We start from the raw sequence: 14,846 nt of genomic DNA, 5'->3' as shown, positions 1-14,846 counted from the left end.
TATAGTTCACTCTGAACATACAAAAAAACTTGACTTTTCATGGAATTTTCAATAATAGTCCAAAAGTTAGCTCAAAATATGATGTCTAAGGCTCAAAATTGATTGGAAATAAGCTGTGTGATCCTTGAGCCCATGCATGGCCTAGTTTGGCGACCTTCATTGCACTTTGGAGGGGCGCCCGACTTAGGTTGGCTCAAGTGGTCGACTCTACGCTATAATTTGTGACATTGGGCTTGCACTCGTGACCCCTGTATAAAGATGCACAAATATCGTTTCATTTATTAGTGAAAAGTAGTATTGCTCATTGTTGCCTAATAGTAAAAGTTCATGAAATGTGATTGCACATTCATGAACTGTCATATATTTACGGCTCATTTTACATCTCTCATGAAAAATTAGTGGATATTTCATTTTTGTATTGATTCAAAACAAATTTTAATTTTCATGAAAATTCTTGATATGCTTTTCCATTTTCTTATATTCGACCTATTTTGGTAGTGAGGCCGATGCCCAATAAAAGTAGCAACGGCCCACATCAAAGTAAATAAAAAATGTGAGGCCCAAGGCCCAATACAAACAGCCTTTCATAAACCCTACAAAATAGAGATGTTGGATTGAGAGCAATTGCAATGGCGTGCACAATCGATTTCCGGAAGCTCGACGAGGGCTTCGGCGGCAAGACCTTCAAGCGCAAGAGAGCCGAGCAGGAAGCCGAGAAGCAACACCTCCTCGATGACAACGATTCCTCCATGGAAATCGACGCCAATCCGTCGAAGCGGCAGGCCGTCGCCTCCTCCTCCGATCCGAACAAGCCTTCCTTCGGCAAGCCGACCTACGACGGAGTGATCGCCGGCAAAGTGTCGGGGAAGAGGTGGAAGGAGGTGCGGACGCGGCGCGCGTCGTCCGTCCAGGTGAAGAAGGGGACGACGGCGGAGCAGCGGGCGAGGGAGAAGGAGATTAAGAAGGCATACAGAGAGAGGATGACGGAGCTCAAGGAGGAAATACGGCAGAACAAGCAGGACAAGAGGCGGCTGCGCGAGGAGAGGGAGAAGAAGAAGGCGGAGAATATTCTCAAGTCGGGAACCAAGTTGCAGAAGATTACCAACCCTAATACACTCAAGAAGATCGCTAAATCCAAGCAGCGCAAGCTCCTCAAGGTCGTCTCTGATGATGTTTTCAAGAATAATACCAACAAGTAACTTATTTATTTTTGAGAATGTGTTTTCTGTTATGGATTGCCAATTTAGTTTATCATGTTTTGTTGGAATATTTGTTTGAAGAAGAAATTTTATGTTCTTGTCAAAATGGTGTAATGGGTCATGTAGCTTGCCTCAAAATCAGAAGATATCAACCATCCAACTAATCAAATGCTAAGATATGAAGAAATAAGGGATGTTTTAAGCTGATATTTTCAGGATCAAACGCATTTGATTTAAAATATCTTTGATAGTAGTAACTAAAAACATCAAATCAAACGGTTAGCTTTTAGAAAACAATCTTACTTTTTCAGAATACCAAATTGCTGTATAGCATATAGAAATAATCTCAGGCATAAGCACAATATCATTCGACACAGATAATTCTAACCATGTCAGGTAACAATCGCTGAAAGAGAGAATCCTAGTACAACAAACATGTTTAAAAAAATGCGGTTTTTTCCCATGTCAAAGAAGCATAAAGATTTATACAAGGACATCATCATCATCAATAGCGGCGTCCACCCGATGTGGACAATAATACTCTGCTAGCCTTTTTTCCTTTCTTCCCAACTTCATTTGCATTCGCATTAGCCATACGCGAGGCTTCGTCTTGTTTTGCTCTAGACGTTACATTGGCAAATGAGGCGCCACTATTTTTCCACCCTGCATAGTTGGACAACAATCAGCACTCGAAAAACTAAATCATTGACTAAACGTCATGATCTGATGCCGAGGACATAGTAAATTACCAATTGCAGCGGAGTCATGAGGGGGATCAAATTTTGGGGTAATTTGAACAGGAGAATCATGTGCAGCAGCAAAACCAAGCCTTGCCACACTCGAAAACGTTAGCCTTTCCCCAGCAGTCGAAGGGCCAGATGATGATATCATGGGAGGACTTCCCAAAGCTTAGGGCAGGAGAAAAACATCCATCAATTCATAATGATGAGAACTCACAAAATATAAGCTCAAGCATAATTGGTGGGGAAGGCTACCCAAAGCACCAAATATGCTTGAGCTTAAATTTTGGGTGAGACATATCAGTCTATATGATACAATTTACAACCGTCTAGTTTACTACTCATTCCGTAAATTATTAGCAGTTTAGCACTACTTTCGCCAATCAAAAAATTAGAAGCCTCATTATTGAAATGCTTAACCAAGGATCCATTTACTTTATAAGGTTAAACCAGTAAAGTAAACCAAACATCTACGTTAAACTAATGAATATTAGTTGGTCCGGATTTTGAACTTTAGCTCAGCAATTAGAATGTAACCTCCATACCAAGTCATTTGCTCATTTTTATCATCCAGGGAATAAATTATCACCTTCAAAATCATCTGTGGAGAAGCTAGGGGCAGCATCATGCGAATAATAAGACACAGGTGCAAACTGACTGCTTGCAGCTTCAGCTTTGATTTTGTCCTTCAACTCCTATATACAAAATACCAACTTTCATAGTATGAGTGCCCAAACATGGCAATCATGATGCCAAGAATCAAAACAAATTTCAGATGTGATGTAAACATAATCATAAAAGACATGTCTTGCTACCAAACATACTCTCCCAAGGACCAATGTATAGTCAATGAAGTACTGAAGCATACTCAATCAACCTTTCAAAATTATGACATAAGACCTCTTGCACTAAATACTTAAAGAGGTTGTATTTCTTTTAAGCATCCGCAGTATGCACTACCCTAGTGCAAAATAGTGAAAATTATTTCTTCAGTATAAGATTTACCACTGCAAATGAGTAGCATATCAAGAGGCAGATCAGTTAGTCTGGAAAGTTTAGCCAACATCCTCAAAGCAAAAGAACCAGCCCACATTCATACGTCCGCTCCCACACCCCAAGTCAAATATTAAATTCTGTACTCTAACCAACTTACCAGAAAAGGTGCAAATATACAAACGAACACCAAGCAGAGTTTCTGACAAACTGTAAAATAGTTTTATTTGAGGGATTTAGGTATACCTTCCTCGCAAGTCGCTTTCTTTGATTTTCCCTATTCTTTATTTCATCCATAAAAGGAGAAAGGGACTCGGAAGGCAATAGATTACCCACATCAATTTCACAAAGCTGTTAAGAAGTGCATGATTGGCATCAGATGGATTCAATATTAGCTAGATTGTCAGCAATGAGACACAGTGGAAAACCAACAAAATGACAAGCAAAAGTTCTCACCTACCCTTGTGAGAGTGAATAGTATCTTATAGTAATCACCTGAAATGTTGTTGTCAAGGAGAAATGACTTAAGAAGCGATAGCGTCGCCTCATAGCCTCTGATTGTGTCACTGTCTCCAGCTGTAAGATCTTCCCAGAGATTCTGCAATTTTAGCCGTCATCATATGATGGGTCAAAATATAACACTTAAAAATGATCATTGAATGTGGCTCTTACATTCAACAATATTTCCAAATCCCATATCAAAATAAACTTGACGTGTATGATAGCAGTCAGCAGAGCATCAATATGTTAGTAAGTCTCATTAAGAAACTAGAATGGTTACATGTCCATAGCTCTTAATTTTACAGTAATATCATTAAGAAACTCATAGGAAAAGGATAATATAAACATAACTATTATCAATTAAATTTTATAAACTGAATGAGAATAATCCAGTATACTGGTAATGTGCTACCAATAGCTAGCAGTTTAACTTCATATTAGAAATACATGCGAGAAGATAGAAGCTTATTATCTTTGTGAAATACTAAGAAGTTATACAATAAAAACTGATATCCTGATTCACTTGCTTGTACATCGACTTCAAGAAAAAAAATTAAACAGTATAAGGAGCTATAAGGAAACAGTAATCGCATACCTGGTAGGAAGATTCTCATAGCTACCATAATGGTGTAGAAGACACTTCATGCTAAATGGATGAAGTATAAGATGCTGACCATCAATAGCCTATGCAGAAAAAAAATCAAAATGATTTTCTTGCATCCCTTAAGAAAGAAGTTCATGGAATGCTGGGATGGTTGATTTCCCATACATAACCCAGACACCTAGTCACCTAGATGTCCCTAATATATTCAGATATGAAGTTTCGTCTACTTACCAGCTGTGTGTGTGTGTGTGTGCACACACGTCTGGGTTAGGGGGGAGGGGGAGGGTAGGAGTATCAGATAGATCAAATACCTGGTAGAAATTGTATGAATCTCCCTCTGTGCTTTTCTTTGTGCCATTAGAAGGTGCCTGTGGATACATCTTATTTTCATCGAAAGAAGAAGATAAAGCTATGTCCTTATCTCCAACAGATTCATTGATATCTGTAACTTCCGGTGCATGGAATTCATCGAGCACCTTACTTGGAGATAATTTACCAAAACGGTCCGACTTATCATTCTTAGTTGGAGATATTACACGAGTGGCAAATCCAGAAGCACCATTATTGGCATGGGCATCTGCAGTAGGAGGAGATCCATACTTTGCCCTGTCAAAGTTAGAAGTGCAATGCTCATTCCAATATTTCTTTCTTCGCTTCAACTGTTCCATTGCAGCACAAACATATGGAAGTTTCTCAATGTCATCAACTAGGCCTGAGTCAGCTTTAGCTATCCAACTATCCAGGTCAGACATTGCTTCTCTTACAGACAGTGCCACATCAGAAGTCAATGTGAACTTTGAGAAAGAATCCACAATCTCATCTTCAATATTGATGTTCTCATTATCTTTAACTGACGAACTGAATGAGTCTTTTTTACGGGTTAATAGCACAAAGTCTATTTCATCACCTTCTCGGTACTGCTTAACATTCTCGATGCGGATGGTATACAATTCTTTTGTTGAAATCATTGTGAAGCACAATGGGCACTTCCTCCAGCATTCTACTTTAGGATCATCTTCGCCCATGGAGAAGTATTGCAAAATGCACGGGAAGCAATAGATATGACCACAAGAAGTTATTTGTGGACATAAGGGATCATCCAAGCATATTGGACACTGGGCAGGAAAAGGAGTAGAGTATTTCAAGCAAATGATATCCTCCCAACATAACATCTTGTCCGGGTCAATAGACTCAGCTGCATAGTTCCCAGTATCTAGCACAACAAACTTGTAGTTTGCTTGAAAAAATAAGTCCTTGTTGTAAGGTTTTCTCCTTGATTGTCTTCGTGGCGGAGGTGCCCTGTACTGCGGACGAGAAACAGTAATAGGATCATAATGGAAATTTAACAAGTGATTGTAGTTAACTGCCTGAGCTTTTTTTCCAGTTGAATGCCCAGAGCTCATCTGTGAAGTCGAAGATGCAGCAATCTGATTGACACTTGATGAAACAACAGTTCCAGATGGTTTGCTTGGCCGTTCAGAGGATCCAACCTGCAAATAAGCAGCATCCTTTGGAGGTGAGTTTGTGCAATCATGTTGCTGAACTGGACTTTTTCCATGGTTCTGTCTCTCGACTCTCTCCCTGACCTTCACCTAAATGAATACAAATATACTAAATCAATAGGCACATAACTATATTAATCCATTGCTTGCTAACACTGGCATGCACAAAACAAAACTAGTTTCAGTGGCCAAATAGTTCTGCATTGCCATACTAGTGCAGTTAGTTACCACTAAACCATTGTGTCTAGAAAAATTAATGAGACAGAAACCATAGAACTTCAGTACCTCTTCAGTAGATCCACTTCGATTGCGTGCAGATGGAGAAATTTGTCCTCCTGAAATAACTTAAAGAGGTGAGTTAAAAATTTACAAACATGTAAGGATACTAAACAACATTCAGATAGAAGCGGTTGGAATCATATGATCTCTCAAGCCCCAAACTAAGCTTGCAACATTTCTCATGAATCATTAAGTAGGATGAGCAAAATAAGGAATTAAGCTACAAAAGTTGCACTGCACCAATATACTTGAATTAAAAAATAAAACAATAAAAAATTCGATATCTGACTCAACAGGGAATTCAACAGCCCAGTTTATACTCCGCTGAGATTTATATACCTATTCATAAGCACCAATATATAATTCCGAGCTAATTCGCATCAAATCTAGAACAAAATTTGGCCAGATTAAACAAGTCCTTAATTAACTGTGGCAGAAGTAAAAACTAGGGTTCAATAGCCAATAGAAGCAGGCGAATATTGAAAGAGCATAGAGATAAGGATGAAAAACCTGAGAGATGGGAGGGCGGCGGAGGAGAAGCAGAAAATTGGAGGTTTTGTTGGCGATTAATGAATCCATGATTGGAAGAAGAAGATTTAGATGTTGAGGAAGACGATGACGACGTTGAACCGTGATTCAGAGAGGGCAAGATGGACATGAAAATTCCGGTTGGTTTTGGATTTTAATGTTTTCGCTTTCAGCTTCGCGAGTTTCGCCTCTTTATCTCTCTAGCTTCCTTCGATATGTATATATATTCAATATACGTATAGAGAGAGGACACGCGGCAGTATACCAGCGGACCCCGCGCAGGTACTCTGTCTAAATCTTCTCCAATTTTCGTATTCACCAATATATAATAGTGAAATAAATGGATTAGTTATGGAATTTATACTATCATCGAACTTGACCCATGTATAAGTCCAGCTAGATGTATTAGAATCGATCTAAATGATCAAAATCGAGCCGGATCTAGTTTTGAGATATGGATTTTGAGGGATGGATTGAAATTGATTGCAAGAAGACATCACATGATATTTTTTTTATTGAAAAATTCTCGATTTCATATATAGCATAAAATTCACATCTTAGGACATCCGTAATGGGGCGGACGATGCATCGTCCGTCACTGCAGCATCGCGGACGATGCGCGGAGGATACTCATCCTTCGCCATTGTGGACGACGCGGACGATAGGTCACGGATGATGGGAACGCGTTTCGTTTTTTTTTTTTTTTTGAATTTTTTGAATTTTTTTTTTCTTATTTAAACACTACTATTATCTACCATTTCACACACTCCAATTTCACATCTCTTCAATTTCTCTTCAATTATTCTCTCTCATCGTCTCAAAAATGAATCCCGACGACTACGATTTGTTATCTTCATGCTACACTCTAGAGTAGATGTAATATCTTCTATCTCTCATTGCAACACACCATAGTCGCTTTTTCCTCTGCATTGTTGTCGTTTTTCTCTTATATCTGACCATGTATTTTGCGTAGTTTGACAATATTTTTCTTATGTGGTGTGTGTGTTTGTGTCTGTTGACAACGGTCGAAAGAGAAGGTGCAAAGAAAGCGTGTGTCCAATTTGAATTTTGTTGATAGTTGGATTTTCTTTATCACTGTTGGCTTTTGAGGGAATGGATTTGCGGTGGGAGATGGAGGGAAGACAACCGTGAGGTGATGGGGTAGTGTGGCACGGATGTGATGCCCAGTGTGTGGGATGTAATATTTAATTTGTAATTTGCAAACTTATCTTCAACCATTCGCGCGCCAAAATAAGAATAAGAACAACTCTTTTTCATCCCAACAATCACAACACTCACTAGAAACACATCGATTTTTTCTAAAACTTAATTTGCGGAGGGTCGTTGAATCCACGGATAAGTCAGGTGACATTCTATCAAAATAGTCACCGCTAGACTGAGTTCCAAACGTCCAATATTGCAAAAAAAAAAAAAAAGACAATTGGAAAAGAACATGTGGTAATAGTGGAACGGATATTATAGAAAATATGAGTACAAGATTTATCACTCCAAATACCACAATTGAAGTGGGTTATTTAATTAAAAAGTTGCGTGTGTTGTTATCACCCCAAGACATTAGGTCATTCATAATAGTGGACAACTATCTCCATTTTTGTCACATCAACATTTTATTATCCAGTCCATCATCAGCCTGTCCCAATTTCCACGTCACTATTTCTATAATTCATTTTAATTGTTAGTGTTTATCAAATATTTCCCCTATATCTGAAAAGTATGAACATTTGGTTCGGTACGAGTTTTAATGTATAATTGGCAAAGTAAGAGAAAGAGATAAATGGTAGTGTAAGTAGTGTTAGTGGAGAATGAGCTCCACGTCATTAGTAGTGTTAGTGGAGAGTGAGCTCCACGTCATTAGTAATGTAGTGTAATGATGTAAGTTGTAAATAAAATGATGTGTATGGATAATATGTTGTTTAACTGTTCCAAAATTGGTGAGTTCATACTCCCTCCATCCCTTGGCAATTGAGTCGTATTCCTTTATCTGTTACTAATTTATTATGTTAGTCCATTAATATTGGCATATTTACTTTTTATTACCTTTGGTAATAAACTTTATGATTCAATAATTTGTTTAACTCACAATTTAATTTATAACTCCATCCGCCCCTATGTGTCATAGTCTTCCATCTTGGACCATCCAATATTAATTGTCTCGCTTCATTTTTATCACTTTTAGTGGGCCTTATATAATACTAACTCATTTTTACTCGCATTTTCTTAGTATAAGTGTATAAAAGTAGACTCCTATTAAATTTTTTATTCACTTTTTTTATATTTACTCCCTCCGTCCCACAATTGGAGTCAAATTTAGTGTGAACACGGGTTTTAAGAAATGTATATAATAGTGAATTGGAAAAATTAGTAGAATATAGAGCATACTTTTTTATATTGGTTTTATAATAGAATGTGAGTGAATTGAGTTAGTGGAATGTGAGATCTATTTACCATTTATAGTAAAAATTGAAATGCGACTCTTATTGCGGGACATATTGAAATGACAAAATGTTACTCTTACCGTGGATGGATGGAGTATTAAATATAGACCAGGTCAATTTATGGATTTCACTAATTATTTTCAATCACTTTCTATTATTCCCTTCGTCCCAAATATGCGTTCCATTTTAACCCGACACGAATTTTAATAAATGTAAAGGAAAGTGAGTTGAAAAAATTAGTTGTATATGAGGATAGATGAGGCATTTATAGATAAAATTGGAGGGAAATCTACAATTTTGAATCAAAAATTGAATCTATATCTATACTAATCTATACTAATATAATGAGAGAGTCGTGGAGAAATTCACAAAAATGCCACTTGAGCCTGTTTTGGCTGGAAAATGCGTAAATCAGCCATTGAGAATAAAATATTGCTTCCCCCGTCTAAAAAAATAGTCTCATTTGTAGACGGCACGAGTTTTAATGAGAAATTTGGTAAAGTAAGAGAGAAGGAAAAAAAATAGGTGAAGTTTGAGTGATATGGAGAAAGAGTAAGTAAAGTAATAGAGATATGAAGAAAAGGTAGTAACGTAAGACGTAAGGAGAAAAAGTAAGTAAAGTGTGAAAAAGAGACTTTCCATTTTTAGAAACATTGAGTATTTTAAATACAATGCACTAGGTGTACATATTAAAGGCTTGCGAAAAAAGATTTGATCATTTATCTATCGTATGTGAAATTAAATGCGACACTGCAATCCAGTGAAGAAAAAGAGCAAGAGAGATCTATCAATGGATACTTAGAGCATCCGCAGCGGTGCTCGTCCGTCGCCTTGTCCGTCCGTGCCGCTGGACAGAGCTCGTCCGTCCGCCGCTGGAGCTCGTCCGTCCGTGCCAGCGGCACGGCGCTGCTCTTAGCTAAGAGCACGTCCGTGCCGCTGAGCAGCCATACGTGGCGTGTTTTTATTGGCCAACGGCTATGCCGTTGGCAAATTCGATTTCTAATTTTTTTTTTTTAAATTCATAATTAATTCAAAAGAATACCAAAAAATAAAAAAAAATATTTTTGGATTCCCAAAAAAATAGAGCCGTTTATAGACGTTTTTTTTGGATTTTTGTGAATTTTTTTTTTTTTAATCCCAAAATCATCTATAAATACACACATTCATCATCCACTTACACACATTCATCATCCACTTTTCACATCAAATTATCTCTCATTCATACTTTTTCATACTAAATCATCTACATCTTCCAAACTCTCTCTAAAAAATTCAAAAATGGATTTCACCAATCTCATTGCGGAAGCGGAGCGCGAAGAACAAGAATATTATGAACAATATCGTGCCGCCTATGAAGCCTATGTCGCCGCCAACGCCCCTCCTCCTCAACCAACTAGAGCAAAACGTCGCTACATCCCTCGTGATCGAGAGGGAGCCCATGAAAGGCTCTTTGCCGACTATTTTTCCGACCAGCCGCGGTATCCACAAGATTACTTTCGGCGCCGTTTTCGCATGTCAAAACGGTTGTTTATGCGTATTGTCACCACATTGTCCACCCGCGTTGAATACTTTCAAGAAGGTGCAGACGCAACCGGTCGGCAAAGTCTCACGGCGTTGCAAAAGTGTACTTGTGCCATCCGACAACTTGCTACTGGGCAAACGGCTGACCTCTTCGACGAGTATTTGCATGTCGGTGAGTCAACTGGAATCCTATGCCTCAAGAGTTTTTGCGACGGCGTTCGTTCTGCTTTCGGCGAGGAATTCCTTCGGGCACCCACCACCGACGATTGTCAACGGTTGCTTCGTCTTCACGAAACAGTCCACGGTTTTCCCGGTATGCTAGGCAGCATTGACTGCATGCATTGGAAGTGGAAGAATTGCCCGACTGCTTGGAGGGGGCAACACTTAAGCGGCCACAAAGGTGGCGGCCCAACGCTTATCCTTGAAGCGGTCGCCGACTACCGCCTATGGATTTGGCATGCATATTTCGGTGTTGCCGGATCCAACAACGACTTGAACGTGCTATATTCTTCACCACTCTTCGATGATGTTTTGAATGGTGTAGCACCGGCGATCGACTTCACCGTCAACGGAAATGCATACCACATGGGTTACTATCTCGCCGATGGTATCTACCCAAGGTGGTCGACTTTCGTGAAGTCGTTCAGCAATCCACAAGAGCCGAGACGGATTCTTTTTGCGCAGCGTCAAGAGTCTGCTCGGAAAGACGTCGAAAGAGCTTTTGGTGTCCTTCAAGGCCGATTCAACATTGTGAAGTCCCCTTCTCGGCTTTGGTACGTTAAGAATATCGCCGACATCATGTACACGTGCATTATCTTGCACAACATGATTATAGCTGACGAAGGACCGATGGCGGGTAACTTTTACGACGAGGATGAAGCCGGAAGCTCAACCGCGAGGTCTCCCCACGTCGAGGTGTGCATACGACGGTGAACGAGAGGATGGAAAGAAGACACACAATGCGCGATACAAGAGCCCACACTGAGCTACAAAAAGATCTAATCAATCACATTTGGGCGAAATTCGGCAACGAGTAGTGTAATTTTTAATTTTTAGGATTTTATTTGTGTAATTTTTAATTTTTAGGATTTTAATTATGTAATTTTTAATTATTTTGTAATTTGTAATAGTATTTCGGATATTTTAATGCATTTTAATATTGTGAAAATGTTTTTATTTAAATTGAATAATAGAATGGTGGGACCCTTGAGCTTGTCCTTAGCTAAGAGCACGGATGTGGGTGTTGTGCTCTTAGCTAAGGACAAGCAGTAAAAGTGGGTCCGGGCCCACTTCCGTGCTCTTAACTAAGAGCACGGATGGGGATGCTCTTAGAGCTAATGTTTAAAGAATATCGTTGATGAGTCATGACAGTGTACTTCTGACTGTTTGGCCAAGAACAACTTGCACGAAATGGAAAGGAAAAACACCCTTGGCAAAATTTGATCACCGATATGCAAGTTTTAATTCATTTACACTGAAATAATTGAAATTAAAAACTTGATGAATCTATTTTTATTCAGTATTCAAATGCTAAATTGTGCTAAAATGAAAAAAAATGAGTTGTACTTTATTTTTTTTCCACTCAACTCACAAAATAAAAATGTACAGAAAATATCGTGTCGAATAGAAAATACTCTACTTAGAGTGAGACGGGAGAAGTACATTTTTTGTAAGTACACATAGTAATATTAGGGTGTGTTTGAATTGAAGTTTATCTTTCAATTAGATAAGAACACAATTATTTTGTTGAAAAGATTTTCTTGGTTTTCCATTTCTATTTGTGGTGTTTGAAGTGATGGTATGTTATCTATAGTCCTTAATATCATATGTTTGATTTGTTATTTAAAGTCACGCTATAGTAGGAAATTCCAAAACTATCCTCTCACTTTTTCTATATTTCCTAGGCTGAGGGCTATATTAGTAAATTCCACGTAATTTAAGATTGATATAGTATTGAACATATTATTATCACTCACTTTACCATGATAATAAAACACTCTTTTTTAGCCTTGATTCAACGGGCCCTTGCCCATTAAGTGAGTCGCATAAAAAATTTTGGTTTTCTTTGATTTAACTGCGATACAAAGATACACAAAGATACCATACACCTTGTCTTCCTCTTCATCCCTCAGCATCAAGATTCATTGTATCCCTTCTTCCAGTATCCAAGATCTCTATCTTTCTCAAAATATGCTACCGCACACCTTGTCTTCCTCTTCACCCTTCAGCATCAAAAATCACGGTAACCCCAATCCAAGATTCAAGAAATCGGTGGTCAAGAAGGTGACCTTTCCAATACCAATTCACACATTGTATTGTCAAACACCATTATCTAGGAAATCAAACACTAGGCCACATATAACTGTTAGAGTTTGTATACTAGAAATCACATTTCGAGTGATTGAATACTGTTAAAACTCTTATTTTATTTTCCAAAGGAATAAACATATTATTTTTGTCATAATGTTGTTATGTTTTACATTTAATGGATGTTTATTACATGTTTAAATGTATAAGTAACTTAACAAAGTCTAAGTCTTGGTTTTAGTAGACCGTTGTGGGCGTCGTTCACTTTAAGGTAACACGGTCAGTTCTGAACAAAGAAAAAGAAGAATTTCACAACCTAGATAGGCTTAGACTACCTATCGTGAAAGGTTGCAATGTCAGTCCGATTATTTCTAAGCCTTACTGAAATAAGATGACGTTGGTGTGGTATAACACTGAATTGGATCTAACAGCGAGACATGTCTTTATGCTATCTACTGAAAGACGAGGTCTCGTAAATTATTGTTTCTTAATCAATGTACGTTAGCATTGAGCATACGATATTGATTATGCACTACTTTGACTTACCAAATGGTGCGGGTTTTTCGCAACCCAATAAGCCTGGTATATTGGGTAGTGGTGATTAATATCTAGCGGTGCTAGGATTGCTATTATGTTGAATCGTGCACGAGGTGAGTCTCGTTTGATAACATCCTCAAGAGAAGCTTGATATAAGGTTTTATTATTCAAAACCTAGCTAGTTGAAGTTTAATTACTTTATGAATAATAAATAAGATTTTATTGCTGAGTCATCTCTTGGAATGAATAATATATTAATTAATTAAGTCCATAGCAGACAATAATTAATTAATGGATGTTTCTATCTTAAGCGCGAGAAATAAATATCAAGCAATGGAAACCCGAAGTACTTATAATTTTGGATTTGGATGGGGAGTGCAATATTACTTCTGTAGTGGTTGCTCGTAATATTCCAATTATAAGCTTATATTAAATTGAGTTTAATTTAATTAGTAAAAAGTGATTCACTTGGATTTTACATGATTTTAGAGGGTAGTTTTACTCGGTTTTAATCATATATTGTGTACTTTGAGATATGGTTATAGCTACTTTGACCATTTTGTGAAGAATGTGTAGAAAAATGTACAAAATATGTGGATGTGCAGCTGCTCAATGTTCGAGACAGCTTATCTGGAGAGTTTGAAGTCCAATTCGCGTATAATGCATACAATTCTCTTCGTCTTCAAAAGAGCTTCGCGTGGATATGTTAAACGTCTCAATCGGAGTTCGGTAGAAGAAGTTATGACCGTTTTACCAAGACTGCCCAGAGTAGTGACATAGCTGGCGACCCGCCAGGTTCGCATGCAAACAAACCTGGCGACCCGCCAGCAAAAGACAAAAAAACCCCGTAAGCAGCTGGCGACTCGCCAGCTTCGACGCACACCCAACCTGGCAACCCGCCAGCTTCGTCGGACAGCTTATTTTGGGCCCAAAGTCAACCCTAGGTATATATATGCCTAGGAAACGCCTCCAAACACAACTTACACGCCTTCAACCCCAAAAATACTACTTTTTCACCTAGGAAGAAGAGAAGAACGAGCAGAGGACGAGTATTCATCGCAAGATTGAAGACGAGACCTCCAATCCGCCCAATCCAATTCTAGGAGTTTCTACTTTTAGTTTTATTCTTGTTCAAACAATGTTTTTGAATATTTCTTTGACTTTTGTGTTGAACATGAGTAGCTAAATCCTTCATAGAGTTCTACGGGGGAGATACAATGATTCTTGTGTTTAATTGATTTCCTTTTTCTATGCCTTGGCTCATGTGGTTCTTTTGATTTCTTCTGTGCTTATACATTTATTTGACTGATCACCTTATAAATGCATGTGGATTTTACTACAAGAACTGAGAAGTGAGTAGTTTAATTTGAAAGAGAAGAAATTGACGTCTCTGCCAATATAATCAAGAGATTTGAGCCTTTGAATGAAGCTAAGTATCTTAGGAGCTATTAGGAGTTGTTGTCTTAGTTCTAGGAAGGAGACTTCGGTTCTAGGTAGCAATCTACAAATTATATGCTTTGAGAAAAGATATAGTTTTACCTAAATGATAGCTTAATAACCCTTGAGACCCTTTGTTGGCATAGTTAGGAAGCTAGTTGAGCATAGGATAGTTGTTGCCGATCCCGTAGGATTCTACTCTCCTCATCCTTGATCTACATCCGTATTCTCTTATTTGCTTT

At 38.2% G+C, this 14,846-nt stretch overlaps 2 protein-coding genes and 1 pseudogene across 5 annotated transcripts; 2 read left to right on the top strand and 1 right to left on the bottom strand.

The window, feature by feature from the left end:
• The first annotated feature begins 105 nt into the window (after positions 1–105).
• LOC125217205 lies at positions 106–252 on the top strand (annotated as a pseudogene).
• Positions 253–601: 349 nt separating this feature from the next.
• Positions 602–1,305, top strand: LOC125211453. The gene has a single exon (XM_048111255.1). It carries the CDS (start codon positions 630–632, stop codon positions 1,197–1,199), a length of 570 nt encoding a protein of 189 aa, XP_047967212.1. The 5' UTR covers positions 602–629; the 3' UTR covers positions 1,200–1,305.
• A 197-nt stretch (positions 1,306–1,502) lies between these two features.
• Positions 1,503–6,554, bottom strand: LOC125211452 (RING finger protein 10). Of its 4 annotated transcripts, XM_048111251.1 has the most exons (10): positions 6,329–6,553; positions 5,825–5,874; positions 5,624–5,629; positions 4,349–5,527; positions 4,029–4,117; positions 3,428–3,530; positions 3,179–3,283; positions 2,529–2,634; positions 1,949–2,107; positions 1,503–1,862 (listed from the first exon to the last, which is right to left on the bottom strand). In XM_048111251.1, exons 1-10 carry the CDS (start codon positions 6,474–6,476, stop codon positions 1,705–1,707), a joined length of 2,103 nt encoding a protein of 700 aa, XP_047967208.1. In that variant the 5' UTR covers positions 6,477–6,553; the 3' UTR covers positions 1,503–1,704. The 4 variants fall into 4 exon arrangements, with proteins under 4 accessions (XP_047967208.1, XP_047967207.1, XP_047967209.1 ...); XM_048111250.1 differs by having other exon boundaries at positions 4,349–5,629; XM_048111252.1 differs by lacking the exon at positions 5,624–5,629.
• Positions 6,555–14,846: the final 8,292 nt, after the last annotated feature.

Source organism: Salvia hispanica, chromosome 3 (assembly GCF_023119035.1).
Source record: "Salvia hispanica cultivar TCC Black 2014 chromosome 3, UniMelb_Shisp_WGS_1.0, whole genome shotgun sequence".
Classification (NCBI taxonomy): Eukaryota; Viridiplantae; Streptophyta; class Magnoliopsida; order Lamiales; family Lamiaceae; genus Salvia; species Salvia hispanica.
The sequence above is the reverse complement of the archived record's forward strand: the minus strand, read 5'-3'. Positions and strand labels throughout refer to the sequence as shown.

Coding starts and splice junctions, on each gene's coding strand:
- LOC125211453 (XM_048111255.1), top strand. CDS start 630: ATGGCGTGCACAATCGATTTCCGGAAGCTCGACGAGGGCTTCGGCGGC.
- LOC125211452 (XM_048111250.1), bottom strand. CDS start 6,476: ATGTCCATCTTGCCCTCTCTGAATCACGGTTCAACGTCGTCATCGTCT. Junction 5,630..5,824: donor GAAGTGGATCTACTGAAGAG/GTACTGAAGTTC, acceptor GTATTCATTTAG/GTGAAGGTCAGGGAGAGAGT. Junction 4,118..4,348: donor ATTCATACAATTTCTACCAG/GTATTTGATCTA, acceptor TTTTCTGCATAG/GCTATTGATGGTCAGCATCT.